General features: G+C 39.2%; 1 protein-coding gene across 1 annotated transcript in view; it reads right to left on the bottom strand.

Annotated features, from left to right (window-relative positions):
* The window catches only part of LOC138768826 (serine-rich adhesin for platelets-like), a 31,612-nt gene extending 15,920 nt beyond the window's left edge, over window positions 1-15,692 (bottom strand). Inside the window, exons 1-3 of the mRNA XM_069946783.1 lie at window positions 15,453-15,692; window positions 656-9,224; window positions 376-500 (exon numbers count right to left, since the gene is read on the bottom strand). Of these exons, the coding sequence (XP_069802884.1) occupies window positions 376-500; window positions 656-9,224; window positions 15,453-15,692 (8,934 nt within the window). The remainder of the gene's footprint in view (window positions 1-375; window positions 501-655; window positions 9,225-15,452) is intronic.
* Between the last annotated feature and the right edge of the window lie 1,979 nt (window positions 15,693-17,671).

Genomic DNA, 17,671 nt, shown 5'->3' with positions numbered 1-17,671 from the left:
ACCCTAACTAGAAAGTTTGAGTTTATACGCAGTGTTATGGAAAAGGGTTGAACCTGGGAGACTCCTCCTTCAGACCACATTTCTAGTAGAAACAGCTTTAGAGAAGGTCATGTGACCAAACTTCCATATTTTTACCTCTATAATACCTCAGTGTATGCAGTGTTTAGCAGTGTGACAAGCTAGTGACTATGTATACAACTTAATTTACGATACCTATACACAGATTAGATACTTTGTAAATTCCTCACCCACATGACAACTTTGTACTGTTATAGATGAAATATGGGTACTAGGACACTGCAAATGTTTGCCACAACCCCCCAAAAATTTACAGCTGTCATTCTGCTATAGATTTATTTTACTGTTAGTACTTACAATGAGATCAGAGTAATTCCGTCCAAAAAGAGGAATTGCCCTTGTATGCATCATCAATGGGGAAGATCTGTTATATGCTTTGGGACAGGAAATGTCCAGCAATGGGCCATACGGGTAGAGCAGGTCTAAGAAAAAGAGGAATCCATGAAAAAGAGTTCTTGTCTAATCATCAAAGCATAAAAACAAACAATAGTACAGCCGAGGAAAGTGCAGGGAAGGAGGGTTGAATGTTTTTATTTACAGTATTGTAACTCATGAATAAGGAACTTATGATACATACCTGGCCAAACCGAAACAGAGGTGCTGGATATGTAGTATGATGTCGAAGGAGAAGAAGACAGACTACTGGTGTCTATGTTAGTGTCTAAATGTGTATGATCCAAACCAGTACCAATGGTAGTGTCACCTTCCATAGTATCAATTGTGGTAGAGAAGGTGGTGTCTAAAGGAGTAGTATCTGTAGATATAGTGACTAACTCTGTAGTGTCAACTGGAGTAGAGTAAGTGGTGTCTAATGGGGTAGTATCTGTAAAAATAGTAGTGTCTACCTCTATAGTGTCAATTGCAGTGGAAAAGGTGGTGTCTACTGGGGTAGTATCTGTAGAAATAGTAGTGTCTACCTCTTTAGTGTCAGTCGCAGAAGAGCAGATGGTGTCTAATGGGTTAGTATCTGTAGTAATGGTAGCGTCTACCTGTGTAGTGTCAATTGCAGTAGAGTAGGTGGTGTCTAACTGTGAAGAATCTGTAGAAATAGTGTTTACCTCTGTAGTGTCAATTGCAGAAGAGTAGGTGCTGTCTAACTGGGTTGTATCTGTAGAAATAGTAGTATCTACCTCTGTAGTCTTAAATGCAGTAGAGTTGGTGGTATCTAATGAAATAGTATTTGTAGAAATGGTAGTATCTACCTCTGTAGTCCCAATTACAGTAGAGTTGGTGGTATCTAATGGGGTAGTATCTATAAAAATAGTAGTGTCTACCTCTGTAGTGTCAATGGCAGTAGAGAAGGTGGTGTCTAATAGGTTAGTATCTGTAGTAATGGTAGCGTCTACCTGTGTAGTGTCAATTGCAGTAGAGTAGGTGGTGTCTAACTGTGAAGAATCTGTAGAAATAGTGTCTACCTCTGTAGTGTCAATTGCAGAAGAGTAGGTGCTGTCTACTTGTGTAGAATCTGTAGAAATAGCATCTACCTCTGTTATGACACTTGCAGTACAGAAAGTGATGTCTAACTGGGTTGTATCTGTAGAAATAGTAGTATCTACCTCTGTAGTCTTAAATGCAGTAGAGTTGGTGGTATCTAATGGGGTAGTATCTATAAAAATAGTAGTGTCTACCTCTGTAGTGTCAATGGCAGTAGAGAAGGTGGTGTCTAATCGGGTACTATCTTTAGAAATAGTAGTGTCACCTTCCATAGTATCAATTGTGGTAGAGAATGTGGTGTCTAACTGGTTTTTATCTGTAGAAATAGTAGTGTCTACCTCTATAGTGTCAATTGCAGTAGAGTATGTGGTGTCTAACTGTGTAGAATCTGTAGAAATATTGTCAACCTCTGTAGTATCACTTACAGTAGAGAAGGTGTTATCTAATGGAGTAGTATCTGTAGAAATAGTAGTGTCTACCTCAGTAGTCTCAATTGCAGTCAAGAAGGTGTTGTCTAACGGGGTAGTATCTGTAGAAATGGTAATGTCTACCTCTGTACTGTCAATGGCAGTAAAGAAGGTGGTGTCTAATGGGGTACTATCTGTAGAAATAGTAGTGTCACCTTCCATTGTATCAATTGTGGTAGAGTAGGTGGTATCTAACTGGGTTGTATCTGTAGAAATAGTAGTGTCTACCTCTGTAGTGTCAGTCGCAGTAGAGTAGATGGTGTCTAATGGGGTAATATCTATAGAAATAGTGGTGTCTACTTCGGTAGTGTCAACTGCAGTAGAGTAGGTGGTGTCCAACTGGGTAGTATTTGAAGAAATGGTAGTGTCTACCTCTGTAGTGTCAATCGCAGTAGAGTAGGTGGGGTCTAATGGCGTAGTATCTGTAGAAATAGTAGTGTCTACCTCTTTAGTGTCAGTCGCAGTAGAGTAGATGGTGTCTAATGGGGTAGTATCTATAGAATTAGTGGTGTCTATTTCTGTAGTGTCAACTGCAGTAGAGTAGGTGGTGTCCAAATGGGTAGTATCTGTAGAAATGGTAGTGTCTACCTCTGTAGTGTCAATTGCAGTAGAGTAGGTGCTGTCTAATAGTGTAGCATCTGTAGAAATAGTGTCTACCTCTGTAGTGTCACTTGCAGTAGAGAAAGTGGTGTATAATGGGGTAGTAGCTGTAGAAATAGTAGTGTCTACTTCTGTAGTATCAATTGCAATAGAGTAGGTGGTGTCTAACAGGGTAATATCTGTAGAAATGGTAGTGTCAACCTCTGCAGTGTCAATTGCAGTAGAGTAGGTGGTGTCTAAAGAAGAAGTATCTGTAGAAATAGTAGTGTCTACTTCTGTAGTGTCAATCGCAGTAGAGTATATGGTGTCTAATGGGGTAATATCTATAGAAATAGTGGTGTCTACTTCTGTAGTGTCAACTGCAGTAGAGTAGGTGGTGTCTAACTGTGTAGAATCTGTAGAAATATTTTCAACCTCTGTAGTATCACTTACAGTAGAGAAGGTGTTATCTAATGGGGTAGTATCTGTAGAAATGGTAGTGTCTACCTCTGTAGTGTCAATGGCAGTAGAGAAAGTGGTGTCTAATGGGGTAATATCTATAGAAATAGTAGCGTCTACGTCTGTAATCTCAATTGCAGTAGAGTAGATGGTGTCTAACGGGGTAGTATCTGTAGAAATGGTAGTGTCTACCTCTGTACTGTCAATGGCAGTAAAGAAGGTGGTGTCTAATGGGGTACTATCTGTAGAAATAGTAGTGTCACTTTCCATTGTATCAATTTTGGTAGAGTAGGTGGTGCCTAACTGGGTTGTATCTGTAGAAATAGTAGTGTCTACCTCTGTAGTGACAGTCGCAGTAGAGTAGATGGTGTCTAATGGGGTAGTATCTGTAGAAATAGTAGTGTCTACTTCTGTATTATCAATTGCAGTAGAGTAGATGATGTCTAACGGGGTAGTATCTGTAGAAATGGTAGTGTCTACCTCTGTACTGTCAATGGCAGTAAAGAAAGTGGTGTCTAATGGGGTACTATCTGTAAAAATAGTAGTGTCACCTTCCATTGTATCAATTGTGGTAGAGAAGGTGGTGTCTAACTGGGTTGTATCTGTAGAAATAGTAGTGTCTACCTCTGTAGTGACAGTCGCAGTAGAGTAGATGGTGTCTAATGGGGTAATATCTATAGAAATAGTGGTGTCTACTTCGGTAGTGTCAACTGCAGTAGAGTAGGTGGTGTCCAACTGGGTAGTATTTGAAGAAATGGTAGTGTCTACCTCTGTAGTGTCAATCGCAGTAGAGTAGGTGGGGTCTAATGGCGTAGTATCTGTAGAAATAGTAGTGTCTACCTCTTTAGTGTCAGTCGCAGTAGAGTAGATGGTGTCTAATGGGGTAGTATCTATAGAATTAGTGGTGTCTATTTCTGTAGTGTCAACTGCAGTAGAGTAGGTGGTGTCCAAATGGGTAGTATCTGTAGAAATGGTAGTGTCTACCTCTGTAGTGTCAATTGCAGTAGAGTAGGTGCTGTCTAATAGTGTAGCATCTGTAGAAATAGTGTCTACCTCTGTAGTGTCACTTGCAGTAGAGAAAGTGGTGTATAATGGGGTAGTAGCTGTAGAAATAGTAGTGTCTACTTCTGTAGTATCAATTGTAATAGAGTAGGTGGTGTCTAACAGGGTAATATCTGTAGAAATGGTAGTGTCAACCTCTGCAGTGTCAATTGCAGTAGAGTAGGTGGTGTCTAAAGAAGAAGTATCTGTAGAAATAGTAGTGTCTACTTCTGTAGTGTCAATCGCAGTAGAGTATATGGTGTCTAATGGGGTAATATCTATAGAAATAGTGGTGTCTACTTCTGTAGTGTCAACTGCAGTAGAGTAGGTGGTGTCTAACTGTGTAGAATCTGTAGAAATATTTTCAACCTCTGTAGTATCACTTACAGTAGAGAAGGTGTTATCTAATGGGGTAGTATCTGTAGAAATGGTAGTGTCTACCTCTGTAGTGTCAATGGCAGTAGAGAAAGTGGTGTCTAATGGGGTAATATCTATAGAAATAGTAGCGTCTACGTCTGTAATCTCAATTGCAGTAGAGTAGATGGTGTCTAACGGGGTAGTATCTGTAGAAATGGTAGTGTCTACCTCTGTACTGTCAATGGCAGTAAAGAAGGTGGTGTCTAATGGGGTACTATCTGTAGAAATAGTAGTGTCACTTTCCATTGTATCAATTTTGGTAGAGTAGGTGGTGCCTAACTGGGTTGTATCTGTAGAAATAGTAGTGTCTACCTCTGTAGTGACAGTCGCAGTAGAGTAGATGGTGTCTAATGGGGTAATATCTATAGAAATAGTGGTGTCTACTTCGGTAGTGTCAACTGCAGTAGAGTAGGTGGTGTCCAACTGGGTAGTATTCGAAGAAATGGTAGTGTTTACCTCTGTAGTGTCAATCGCAGTAGAGTAGGTGGGGTCTAATGGCGTAGTATCTGTAGAAATAGTAGTGTCTGCCTCTTTAGTGTCAGTCGCAGTAGAGTAGATGGTGTCTAATGGGGTAGTATCTATAGAAATAGTGGTGTCTATTTCTGTAGTGTCAACTGCAGTAGAGTAGGTGGTGTCCAAATGGGTAGTATCTGTAGAAATGGTAGTGTCTACCTCTATAGTGTCACTTGCAGTAGAGAAGGTGGTATCTAATGGGGTATTATCTGTAGAAATAGTGGTGTCTACTTCTGTTTTATTAATTGCAGTAGAGTAGATGGTGTCTAACTGGGTAATATCTGTAGAAATGGTAGTGTCAACCTTTGCAGTGTCAATTGCAGTAGAGTAGGTGGTGTCTAAAGAAGTAGTATCTGTAGAAATAGTAGTGTCTACCTCTGTAGTGTCAATCGCAGTAGAGTATATGGTGTCTAATGGGGTAATATCTATAGAAATAGTGGTGTCTACTTCTGTAGTGTCAACTGCAGTAGAGTAGGTGGTGTCTAACTGGGTAGTATTTGTAGAAATAGTAGTGTCTACCTCTGTAGTGTCAATCGCAGTAGAGTAGGTGGTGTCTAATGGCGTAGTATCTGTAGAAATAGTAGTGCCTACCTCTGTAGTGTCAATGGCAGTAGAGTTGGTGGTGTCTAATGGGGTAGTATCTGTAGAAATAGAGGTGTCTACCTCTTTAGTGTCAGTTTCAGTAGAGTAGATGGTGTCTAATGGGGTAGTATCTATAGAAATAGTAGTGTCTACTTCTGTAGTGTCAACTGCAGTAGAGTAGGTGCTGTCTAATAGTGTAGTATCGGTAGAAATAGTGTTTACCTCTGTAGTGTCACTTGCAGTAAAGAAGGTTGTATCTAATGGAATAGTATTTGTAGAAATAGTAGTGTCTACTTCTGTAGTATCAATTGCAGTAGAGTAGGTGGTGTCTAACTGGGTAATATCTGTAGAAATGGTAGTGTCAACCTCTGTAGTGTCAATTGCAGTAGAGTAGGTGGTGTCTAATGGGGTAGTATCTGTAGAAATAGTAGTGTCACCTTCCATTGTATCAATTGTGGCAGAGTAGGTGGTGTCTAACTGGGTTGTATCTGTAGAAATAGTAGTGTCAATTGCAGTAGAGTAGGTGGTTTCTAACTGTGTAGAATCTGTAGAAATAGTGTCTGCCTCTGTTGTGTCACTTGCAGTAGAGAAGGTGGTGTGTAATGGGATTGTGTCTGTAGAAATAGTGATGTCTACGTCTGTAGTGTCAATCGCAGTAAAGAAAGTGGTGTCTAAAGGGTTGGTATCTGCAGAGATAGTACTGTTTACTTCTGTAGTGTCAATTGCAGTAGAGTAGGTGGTGTCTAACGGGGTAGTATCTGTAGAAACATTAGTGTCTACGTCTGTAGTGTGAATTGCAGTAGAGAATTTGGTGTCTAACTGGTTTGTATCTGTAGAAATAGTAGTGTCTACCCCTGTAGTGTCACTTGCAGTAGAGTTCGGTGTGTCTAATGGGGTAGTATTTGTAGAAATGGTAGTGTCTACCTCTGTAGTGTCAATTGCAGTAGAGTAGGGGATGTCTAATGGGGCACTATCTGTAGAAATAGTAGTGTCACCTTCCAAAGTATAAATTGTGGTAGAGAATTTGGTGTCTAATTTGGTTGTATCTGTAGAAATAGTAGTGTCTACCTTTGTAGTGTCAATCGCAGTAGAGAAAGTGGTGTCTAAAGAAGTAGTATCTTTAGAAATAGTAGTGTCTACTTCTGTAGTTTCACTTGCAGTAGAGAAGGTGCTATCTAATGGGGTAGTATCTGTAGAAATAGTAGTGTCTACCTCTGTAGTGTCAATGGCAGTAGAGAAGGTTGTGCCTAATGGGGCACTATCTGTAGAAATAGTAGTGTCACCTTTCATAGTATCAATTGTGGTAGAGTAGGTGGTGTCTAACTGGGATGTATCTGTAGAAATAGTAGTGTCTACCTCTTTAGTATCAGTCGCAGTAGAGTAGATGGTGTCTAATAGGGTAATATCTATAGAAATAGTTGTGTCTAGTTCTGTATTGTCAACTGCGGTAGAGTAGGTGGTGTCCAAATGGGTAGTATCTGTAGAAATGGTAGTGTCTACCTCTGTAGTTTCATTTGCAGTAGAGTTGGTGGTGTCTAATAGGGTAGTATCTATAGAAATAGTAGTGGTGTCTACTTCTGTAGTTTCAACTGCAGTAGAGTAGGTGGTGTCCAACTGGGTAGTATCTGTAGAAATGGTAGTGTCAGTCTCTGTAGTGTCAATTGCAGTGGAGTAGGTGGTGTCTAATGGGGTAGTATCTGTAGAAATAGTAGTGTCACCTTCAGTAGTATTAATTGTGGCAAAGTAGGTGGTGTCTAACTGAGTTGTATCTGTAAAAATAGTAGTGTCTACCTCTGTAGTGTCAAACGCAGCAAAAACGGTGGTGTTTAATGGGGTAGTATCTATAGAAATAGTAGTGTCTACTTCTGTAGTCTCAATTGCAGTAGAGAAGGTGCTGTCTAACGGAGTAGTATCTGTAGGAATAGTAGTGTCATTTGCAGTAGAGTAGGTGGTTTCTAACTGTGTAGAATCTGTAGAAATAGTGTCTACCTCTGTTGTGTCACTTGCAGTAGAGAAGGTGGTGTGTAATGGGGTAGTATCTGTAGAAATAGTAGTGTCTACCTCTGTAGTGTCAATCGCAGTAGAGAAAGTGGTGTCTAATGAGGTAGTATCTTTAGAAATACTAGTGTTTACTTCTATAGTGTCAATTGAAGTAAAGTAGGTGGTGTCTAACGGGGTAGTACCTGTAGAAACGGTAGTGTCTACCTCTGAAGTGTCAATCGCAGTAGAGAATTTGGTGTCTAATTTGTTTGTATCTGTAGAAATAGTAGTGTCTACCTCTGTAGCCTCAATTGCAGTAGAGTAGGGGGTGTCTAACGGGGTAGTATCTGTAGAAATGGTAATGTCTACCCCTGAAATGTCAATTGCAGTAGAGTAGGGGGTGTCTAACGGGGTAGTATCTGTAGAAACAATAGTGTCTACCTCTGTAGTGTCAATCGCAGTAGAGAATTTGGTGTCTAACTGGTTTGTATCTGTAGAAATAGTAGTGTATACCCCTGTAGTGTCACTTGCAGTGGAGTTCGGTGTGTCTAATGGGGTAGTATCTGTAGAAATGGTAGTGTCTACCTCTGTAGTCTCAATTGCAGTAGAGTAGGTGGTGTCTAATGGGGTAGTATCTGTAGAAATAGTAATGTCACCTTCCATAGTATAAATTGTGGTAGAGAATTTGGTGTCTAATTTGGTTGTATCTGTAGAAATAGTAGTGTCTACCACTGTAGTGTCAATCGCAGTAAAGAAAGTGGTGTCTAATGGGGTAGTATCTATAGAAATAGTAGTGTCTACTTCCATAATATCATATGTGGTAGGAAATTTGGTGTCTAACTGGGTTTTATCTGTAGAAATAGTAGTGTCCACCTCTGTAGTGTCTCTTGCAGTAAAGTAGGTGGTGTCTAATGATGTAGAAAGATCTGTAGAAATAGTAGTGTGTACTTCTGTTGTGTCACTTGCAGTGGAGTACGGGTTGCCTAATGGGGTAGTATTGGTAGAAATAGTAGTGTCTACGTCTGTAGTTTCAATTGAAGTAGAGTAGGTGGTGTCTAACTGGTTAGTATCTGTAGAAATGGTAGTGTCTACCTCTATAATGTCTATTGTAGTAGAGTAGGTGGTGTCTAACTGGGTTTTATCTGCAGAACTAGTAGTGTCTACTTCTGTAGTGTCAATTGCAGTAGAGTAGGTGGTATCTAATGGGGTAGTATCTATAGAAATAGTAGTGTCTTCTTCTGTAATGTCATTTGCAGTAGAGAAGGGGGTGTCTAATGGGGTGGTATCTGAAGAAATAGTAGTGTCACCTTCCATAGTATAAATTTTGGTAGAGAAGGTAGTCTCTAATTTGGTTGTATCTGTAGAAATAGTAGTGTCTACTTCCATAGTATCAATTGTGGTAGAGAATTTGGTGTCTAACTGGGTTGTTGGTGTCTCATCCATGATGTCCACCTGATTCTTATAGATTGATGAAATATTTATGGTTTCTGATGGTATTATAATGATTGGAGAATTGTTAGTGGATTCTAATGACTCTGTGTGATTAGTAGGGTCTTCTAGTGCAGTTATATTAGGAGGACTGGAAGATGTTGGTAGGGGGTGACTAGTAAAGTTATCTGATTGTAGTGAGGAGGTGATGAAAGGTTTAATTGGAGTGTTAGAAATAGCAGGCTCCTAGGAATATAGATGTTTTCAGAAAACGGACAAAGTCGGAAACACAGATGAAAAGCAGACATTTAACATTGGTGATGCAGGAAGACCAAGCAATCACTGTAGCTGCCCCTTTATATCTCCCTCCAGGTCCATACTGACCTTATACTACAGGTGATTGTTTTGAGAATGATACAAATATAAATTTTTACAAAGCCTACTGGTTCAGTTTTTAAAATGGCAATTTGCATATACTCCAGAATGTTATAAAGAGTGATCAGTTTAACAGCAATTACTTGCAAAGTCAAAATTTGCCTAGAAAATGAACTTTATCCCCCAAAACAAATTTTAACATCGTTGCAGTTCTGCCTTAAAAGGACCAGCTAGCATTGTTTCAGTGATTGCTCCATTAACACAGGTGTGGGTGTTGACGAGGACAGGGCTGGAGATCAATCTGTCATGATTAAGTAAGAGTGACACCACTGGACACTTTAAAAGGAGGCTGGTGCTTGGCATCATTGTTTCTCTTCTGTGAACCATGGTTATCTCTAAAGAAACACGTACAGTCATCATTGCAGTGCACAAAAATGGCCTAACAGGGAAGAGAATCGCAGCTAGAAAGATTGCACCTCAGTCAAAAATCTATCGCATCATCAAGAACTTCAAGGAGAGAGGTTCCATTGTTGCCAAAAAGGCTTCAGGGCGCCCAAGAAAGACCAGCAAGCGCCAGGACCGTCTCTTAAAAGTGTTTCAGCTGAGGGATCGGGCTACCAGCAGTGCAGAGCTTGCTCAGGAATGGCAGCAGGCAGGTGTGAGGGCATCTGCACTGTGCACTGTGAGACTGCGGAGACTCTTGGAGCAAGGCCTGGTCTCAAGGAGGGCAGCAAAGAAGCCACTTCTCTCCAGAAAAAGCATCAGGGACAGAATGATATTCTGCAAAAGGTACAGGGATTGGACTGCTGAGGACTGGGGGAAAGTCTTTTTCTCTGATAAATCCCCTTTCCGATTGTTTGGAACATCTGGAAAACAGCTTATTCGGAGAAGACGAGGTGACGCTACCACCAGTCTTGTCTCATGCCAACTGTAAAGCATCCTGAAACCATTCATGTGTGGGGTTGCTTCTCAGCCAAGGAAATCAGCTCTCTCACAGTCTTGCCTAAAAACACAGCCATGAATAAAGAATGGTACCAGAATGTCCTCCAAGAGCAACTTCTCCCAACCGTCCAAGAGCAGTTTGGCGATCAACAATGCCTTTTCCAGCATGATGGAGCACCTTGCCATAAAGCAAAGGTGATAACTAAATGGCTCAGGGAACAAAACATAGAGATTTTGGGTCCATGGGCTGGAAACTCCCCAGATCTTAATCCCATTGAGAACTTGTGGTCAATCATCAAGAGACGGGTGGACAAATAAAAACCAACAAATTCTGACAAAATGCAAGAATGGACGGCTGTCAGTCAGGATTTGGTACAGAAGTTGATTGAGAGCAGCCGGGGAGAATTGCAGAGGTCCTGAAGAAGAAGGGTCAACACTGCAAATATTGACTTGCTGCATTAACTCATTCTAACTGTCACTATAAGCTTTTGTTACTCATAGTATGATTGCAATTATATTTCTGTATGTAAAAACCAGAGGGCAGCAGATCATGTGAAAATATAATATTTGTGTCATTCTCAAAACTTTTGGCCATGACTGTACAGGTGATTGTCCATACTGACTATATACTACAGGCGATTGTCCATACTGACTATATACTACAGGCGATTGTCCATACTGACCATATACTACAGAAGATTATCCATACTGACCATATACTACAGGTGACTGTCCATACTGACCATAAACTACATGCGATTGTCCATACTGACATATACTACAGGTGATTGTCCATACTGACATATACTACAGGTGATTGTCCATACTGACATATACTACAGGTGATTGTCCATACTGACCATATACTACATGCGATTGTCCATACTGACCATATACTACAGAAGATTATCCATACTGACTATATACTACAGGTGATTGTCCATACTGACCATATACTACAGGAGATTGTCCATACTGACATATACTACAGGTGATTGTCCATACTGACCATATACTACAGGTGATTGTCCATACTGACCATATACTACAGGAGATTGTCCATACTGACATATACTACAGGTTATTGTCCATACTGACATATACTACAGGTGATTGTCCATACTGACATATACTACAGGAGATTGTCCATACAGACCATATACTACAGGTAAGTGTCCATACTGACCATATACTACAGGTAAGTGTCCATACTGACATATACTACATGCGATTTCCATACTGACCATATACTACAGAAGATTATCCATACTGACCATATACTACAGGTGATTGTCCATACAGACCATATACTACAGGTAAGTGTCCATACTGACCATATACTACAGGTGATTGTCCATACAGACCATATACTACAGGTGATTGTCCATACTGACCATATACTACAGGTAAGTGTCCATACTGACCATATACTACAGGTGATTGCCCATACTGACATATACTACAGGTGATTGTCCATACTGACCATATACTACAGGTAAGTGTCCATACTGACCATATACTACAGGTGATTGTCCATACTGACCATATACTACAGGTAAGTGTCCATACTGACCATATACTACAGGTAAGTGTCCATACTGACCATATACTACAGGTGATTATCCCTACTGACCATATAGTAACAAGAGGAGACATACCTGTATGAGAACGAGTGCTGCACCTCTATTCGTGTGTTGAACTTAGAATAAGAAAAGTTTATAATACCGAACCCGTATAACCAGCCTCTGTTTTATATGTCAGGTAACACAATGCTCTGGTTCTCCATAGTAACCCTATAATAGACCTGATTATATACATTGTAAACCTGAACCAACAGGAAATAAGAATAAGTGGCCGTATAGGTGAGGGAACAAGTGATATTTGGTGAACTAAGGAGAGAACATTCCAGAGTGCACATCCGCCCCCATTTATTAGCTACCTGTCAGCTCACACAATGGCTTCTTTCAGGACTATATACAGCACAGGGCTATAGATAGAAGCATATATACTTTTACAGGTTTTTTTTTTTTTTACATATCTTCTTTTTACATTTAAAAAATATGTATTTTGTCTCTTTTTTTATGCTACGGCTCTAATACAATTTGTAACCTTGATATTTCTTGTGATAAAAAGTGCAAGATACCCCCAAATGTTACGGTCATAAAAATACAGCCATGAACATGTTATTTCATGTGGTTTTTTTTTTTTAGCTATAGAGCTTCCATTTTACTGCTGAAAAAACGACTCCGAATACTTTGTGAGAACAGTTTTAGTTTAGGAAATCATCAAATATAAAATGGAAAGAAAAAGAAAATTGTAAAAGTAATAAATAAACAGTTTATAATTAATTTCAGCAAATGTGAAATGCAAAACATGAAATATTTATTAATTGTATACTTATTATTTTTATTAATATTTATTCAGTCTGGAAATTTAAAGAACAAATTGATGTCATTTATGGAAAAAAACAAACACAAATGTAAATAAAAAAGTTTTAAAAAATATTTATTTTCCAACTATATTGAAAGGAGATAAATGAGTCTTGTCATGTTTCCCAATTCTCCACATCAAACACCCCATCTCTTTATATGACCTGGACAAATGTGAGAAAGCTGTAAGGCTGAGGCAATGTTCACACACATTAAAATAAAATACGGACGTTATTTTGAGTGAAAATAAAATATATGAACAGGTTAAAAAAAAAAAAAAGCCTTTTTTTTCTTTTTGCAAAACAAGTTGTAAATGATGAGTAAGGGTACTATTACATGGAATACATGGAACAATAATCGGCCCGGGAGGAGCCCTGGACCCGGGATAGGTACTGTATACCAGTTTAGCAAGGCCTGCAAGGACATCGGTAATGATGTCCATGCAGCCATTGTTAAATGATTATCGGGCTGTATAATAGGCCCATCTAGCAGATCGGCGCTCGTGTACTGTTATTATCAGGCCCCCATCCGGCCATGTTATACCACCCTAAGTTCTTTATATTTGTGCTCACACTGGATTACGACTGTTATTCTACACTGTGTGTGCTCTGACAGCCGCTTTCCCATTTACTTTAGTAAATCAAAATTAGAGTAATTATATGTTTTATATATATTTACATTTTTTGTTACACTCTTTAAGTCTCCCCGGGGGTTTAGAAGGTATCTTATACCTTACACTACAATACAATTTTATTGCTGCGCTCTGTCATTTTGGCAACATACTATTACTATCTAGCAGACTGTAATAGTAGATCTGACATATTGGTCACGTCAGACAACACATGGAGAGTATCTGTCAGCTATGGATAGTATCTGCCAGCTATGGATAGTATCTGCCAGCTATGGATAGTATCTGTCAGCTATGGATAGTATCTGTCAGCTATGGATAGTATCAGCTATGGATAGTATCAGCTATGGATAGTATCAGCTATGGATAGTATCAGCTATGGATAGTATCAGCTATGGATAGTATCTGTCAGCTATGGATAGTATCTGTCAGCTATGGATAGTATCAGCTATGGATGATATCTGTCAGCTATGGATATCTGTCAGCTATGGATGGTATCTGTCAGCTATGGATGATATCTGTCAGCTATGGATAGTATCAGCTATGGATAGTATCAGCTATGGATAGTATCTGTCAGCTATGGATAGTATCTGTCAGCTATGGATAGTATCAGCTATGGATGGTATCTGTCAGCTATGGATATCTGTCAGCTATGGATGATATCTGTCAGCTATGGATGGTATCTGTCAGCTATGGATAGTATCAGCTATGGATGGTATCTGTCAGCTATGGATAGTATCTGTCAGCTATGGATGGTATCTGTCAGCTATGGATGGTATCTGTCAGCTATGGATAGTATCTGTCAGCTATGGATGGTATCTGTCAGCTATGGATGGTATCTGTCAGCTATGGATATCTGTCAGCTATGGATATCTGTCAGCTATGGATGGTATCTGTCAGCTATGCTGCCAGGAAAGGAGCAGCCTCAGGTCCTCAATCCATTCCATCCTTAAAGGGGTTGGCCACTTTATAGTAAAATAGGTCAGTACAAAGTATTATTAAGTGTGCTCAATGTATATACTGACAGCAGCTCCCTGTGTACTCACTGTATATACTGACAGCAGCTCCCTGTGTACTCACTGTATATACTGACAGCAGCTCCCTGTGTACTCACTGTATATACTGACAGCAGCTCCCTGTGTACCTCATAGAGCTGAAATCCGATCCCCTTCACCAGGCTGGGCTGCCCTGCTCTGTTTTGTTTCAGTCCATAAAATGGCTGACATGGAGGAGCATGTGACCAGGCCCTGTGCCCTGTGTCCTCCATAGACATATACAGGCTCAGTGGTGGACACTGGGGGGCGGGGCCTGGTCACATGCTCCTTCATGTAAGCAATCTTATGGACCAAAACACCACAGAGCAGGGCAGCACAGCCTGGAGGAGGAGAGTCTGATATTAGCTCTATGAGGTACACAGGGAGCTGCTGTCAGTATATACAGTGAGTACACAGGGACCTGCTGTCAGTATATACAGTGAGTACACAGGGAGCTGCTGTCAGTATATACAGTGAGTACACAGGGAGCTGCTGTCAGTATATACAGTGAGTACACAGGGAGCTGCTGTCAGTATATACAGTGAGTACACTTACTAATACTGTACACTGAGCAATTTTACTATAAAGTGGCCAACCCCTTTAAGTACCCGACATTGACTGTACATGTATGGAATAGGTCCCTCTACCATAACACCCAATATCGGCATATGAAGGCACAAAAGCTCCCCCATTGCTGAACCCTGAAGCTACAGGTAAAAGAACCATTGAACAAGTGATGGGTCAATGTAATTTCTAAACTTCCGACGCTGAGCCCCGGCCAGCTTATTAGAACGGATCTCCCCTCCACGATCGCATCGCCCCTAGACATCAGGGACAGGGGGCACATACACTATTCAAATGCAGCTGTCAGCTTTGACAGCTGCATTTGAATAGTTAATTAGCCGGCCGCGGCGATCGGGGACCGCGGGCTGCAGAGAGGGCTCACGTCCGAAAGGTGTTTGAGAACCAAAGGAAACCTTCCTTGAAAATATAGTTTTGAGTTCCAAGCAGTTTGAGAACGGAGGTACCACTGTATAGTGACCTAAGTTCTGCTGTAGGTGGATACCATGAAATCTCTGTGATCTGCTGTATCACATCCAGAAGTAATATGAGGGTACGGTGGGCTTCCAGGATTGGTTGCAGTCCCATCAATGTCCATGAAATTGCTTTGGATTGATCCTTTCTTTCTTGTCTGTTTCATTATGTCAGTGAATAACGCGCTGAAGGAAGATAAGGGTGAAATATAACTCTGTGTAACGGATCTTGTTTCTAATATGGCTTCTTCAGTAGCTTCTACATCCTTCATATTACATATCGATATCACAATGCTTACGTATATATTGCTGTGCTGGTGATTTATACTAGACCTCCGCTGACCAGCTGTTTGGCCTCTGCACTAGGAAGCAGCTGGCTCCATTCACTGTGTAGTGGCCAGACATGGGTACTGCAGCTCACTGCACACATATTCTTTTATTACTTAATTTTATTACAGATACAGTAGGACAAGAAACAGATTTGGTTGTACATTAAATGGACTTCATTAGGAGCGTCTGATAATCTTACATTTTGTAATGTATTTTATGATTTCCACTATTGTCCAGCTCATGCTTGATCCCATTTATATTGTATAAAATTAAAAACAATAACAAGGCAAAAGTAAAATAAATGATAGACTTACATAAAGCTGAATGAGCTGCTAAACAGGCAGGCACGTCTGTATGAGCTGCTAAACAGGCAGGCACGTATATAAGAGCTGCTAAACAGGCAGGCACGTCTTCACAATGGAGCCACTACTGACAGGTGTAAGGTTTGTGCCAAGACTGTACTGGATGAGAAAAGGGGCAAAAAAAAAAACGAAAAAAACAAACAAAAAACAGACAAAAAACAGAAACACAAAACAATCGAAAAAAGACACCAGAATGTAAGGAACAAAATTGCTAATCTGAGAAAGCTGGTCATTACTGTGAGTGTAAAAGAGACTTATAGACATAATCTATTGTAAGTAGTTACATACTGTATATACATAACAATACTGACAATTATAATAGGAGTAAGAATAAGGATATAAATATTCTGCATTAGGATGAAATACTAACAACAACAACAACACAAACAAATAAATAAATTATTTTTAAAACAATCTACTGTATTTGATTGTAAATTTTTGTAATTATTTATTGGTCGACCTATTAAGATTTATCCCTTTTGTTTTACGTTATCCTTACCTGAAACATAACCAGGCATTCATCTGATTGATCTCTGGTTTCAAAATTTTTATATAGAGGATTTAATTTTTAAGAACCAGTAAGAATGTTAGGTATTGTTTATATCTGTTTTTTTTTTAAATATATTATTTATTTTATTAAATAGAATGTAAACCTTTTTGAAATTTTAAAATTTTAATATTCTAACAGTCTGATGGAAAAATGTAACAATATGTTTATGCTTGTTTTCCAATAAGTGTCTGGGTATTGAAAATAAAGTAATGTATAACAGTGAATAAATAGGTACAGAAATAAATAGATAGATATAGATAATAGATAGATAGATAGATAGATAGATAATAGATAGATAGATAGATAGATAGATAGTCAATCAATCAGTATCAAACAAAGTTTACAGTAACTTTGTAAATGCAAAATGGAAATTATATATAATTGTTTTTTACATTTCTGTTTATGAGTCACAATTTTTGGATTATTGAAACACCAGCCAAAAGAATTGTTACAATTACTTAGACTTTACACTTTTCATTAAACATTATAAAGTAGTAGAAGTACATTAGCAACAACACAATTAAATATATAAATATATAATAAGTAAAGAAATAAATAGTATTAAGATAATAACAATAATAATAATAATAGTAATAAAAATAAATACAATGAAATTATCTGGAGATTGCTGAATTGTTAAAATAATTATATTAAATAAAAATCAATGAATTCCTTACGTTCTATGTACAGTTGGTCGACCCTGAATACCCATCGCCCAGGGACAAGGACATTACTTGTAAATGATATATTGATCATAGCTGGTGTCAAAGAGGCCGGGATCATGTAGTAGCTGGAGTTATAACCACTATCTAGTCCGGCCTGTGCAAGAAGAAATAAGTTTCAATCATTTTGGATTTTCAAAAGACACCATCATAGTCAGATATATTAGACACTGTAATAAGTCTCTACAGATTTTAGGAGGAAGTTTAGTTGAGGTAGTCATAGTGGTTAGCATTGTATTCTTGCAGCGCTGGGGCCCTGGGTTCAAATCCCACCAAGGGTAACACCT

The sequence above is a fragment of the Dendropsophus ebraccatus genome, chromosome 12, assembly GCF_027789765.1.
Source record: "Dendropsophus ebraccatus isolate aDenEbr1 chromosome 12, aDenEbr1.pat, whole genome shotgun sequence".
Classification (NCBI taxonomy): domain Eukaryota; kingdom Metazoa; phylum Chordata; class Amphibia; order Anura; family Hylidae; genus Dendropsophus; species Dendropsophus ebraccatus.
Note: the sequence above shows the minus strand (reverse complement) of the source record. Positions and strands in the feature narration are given on the sequence as shown.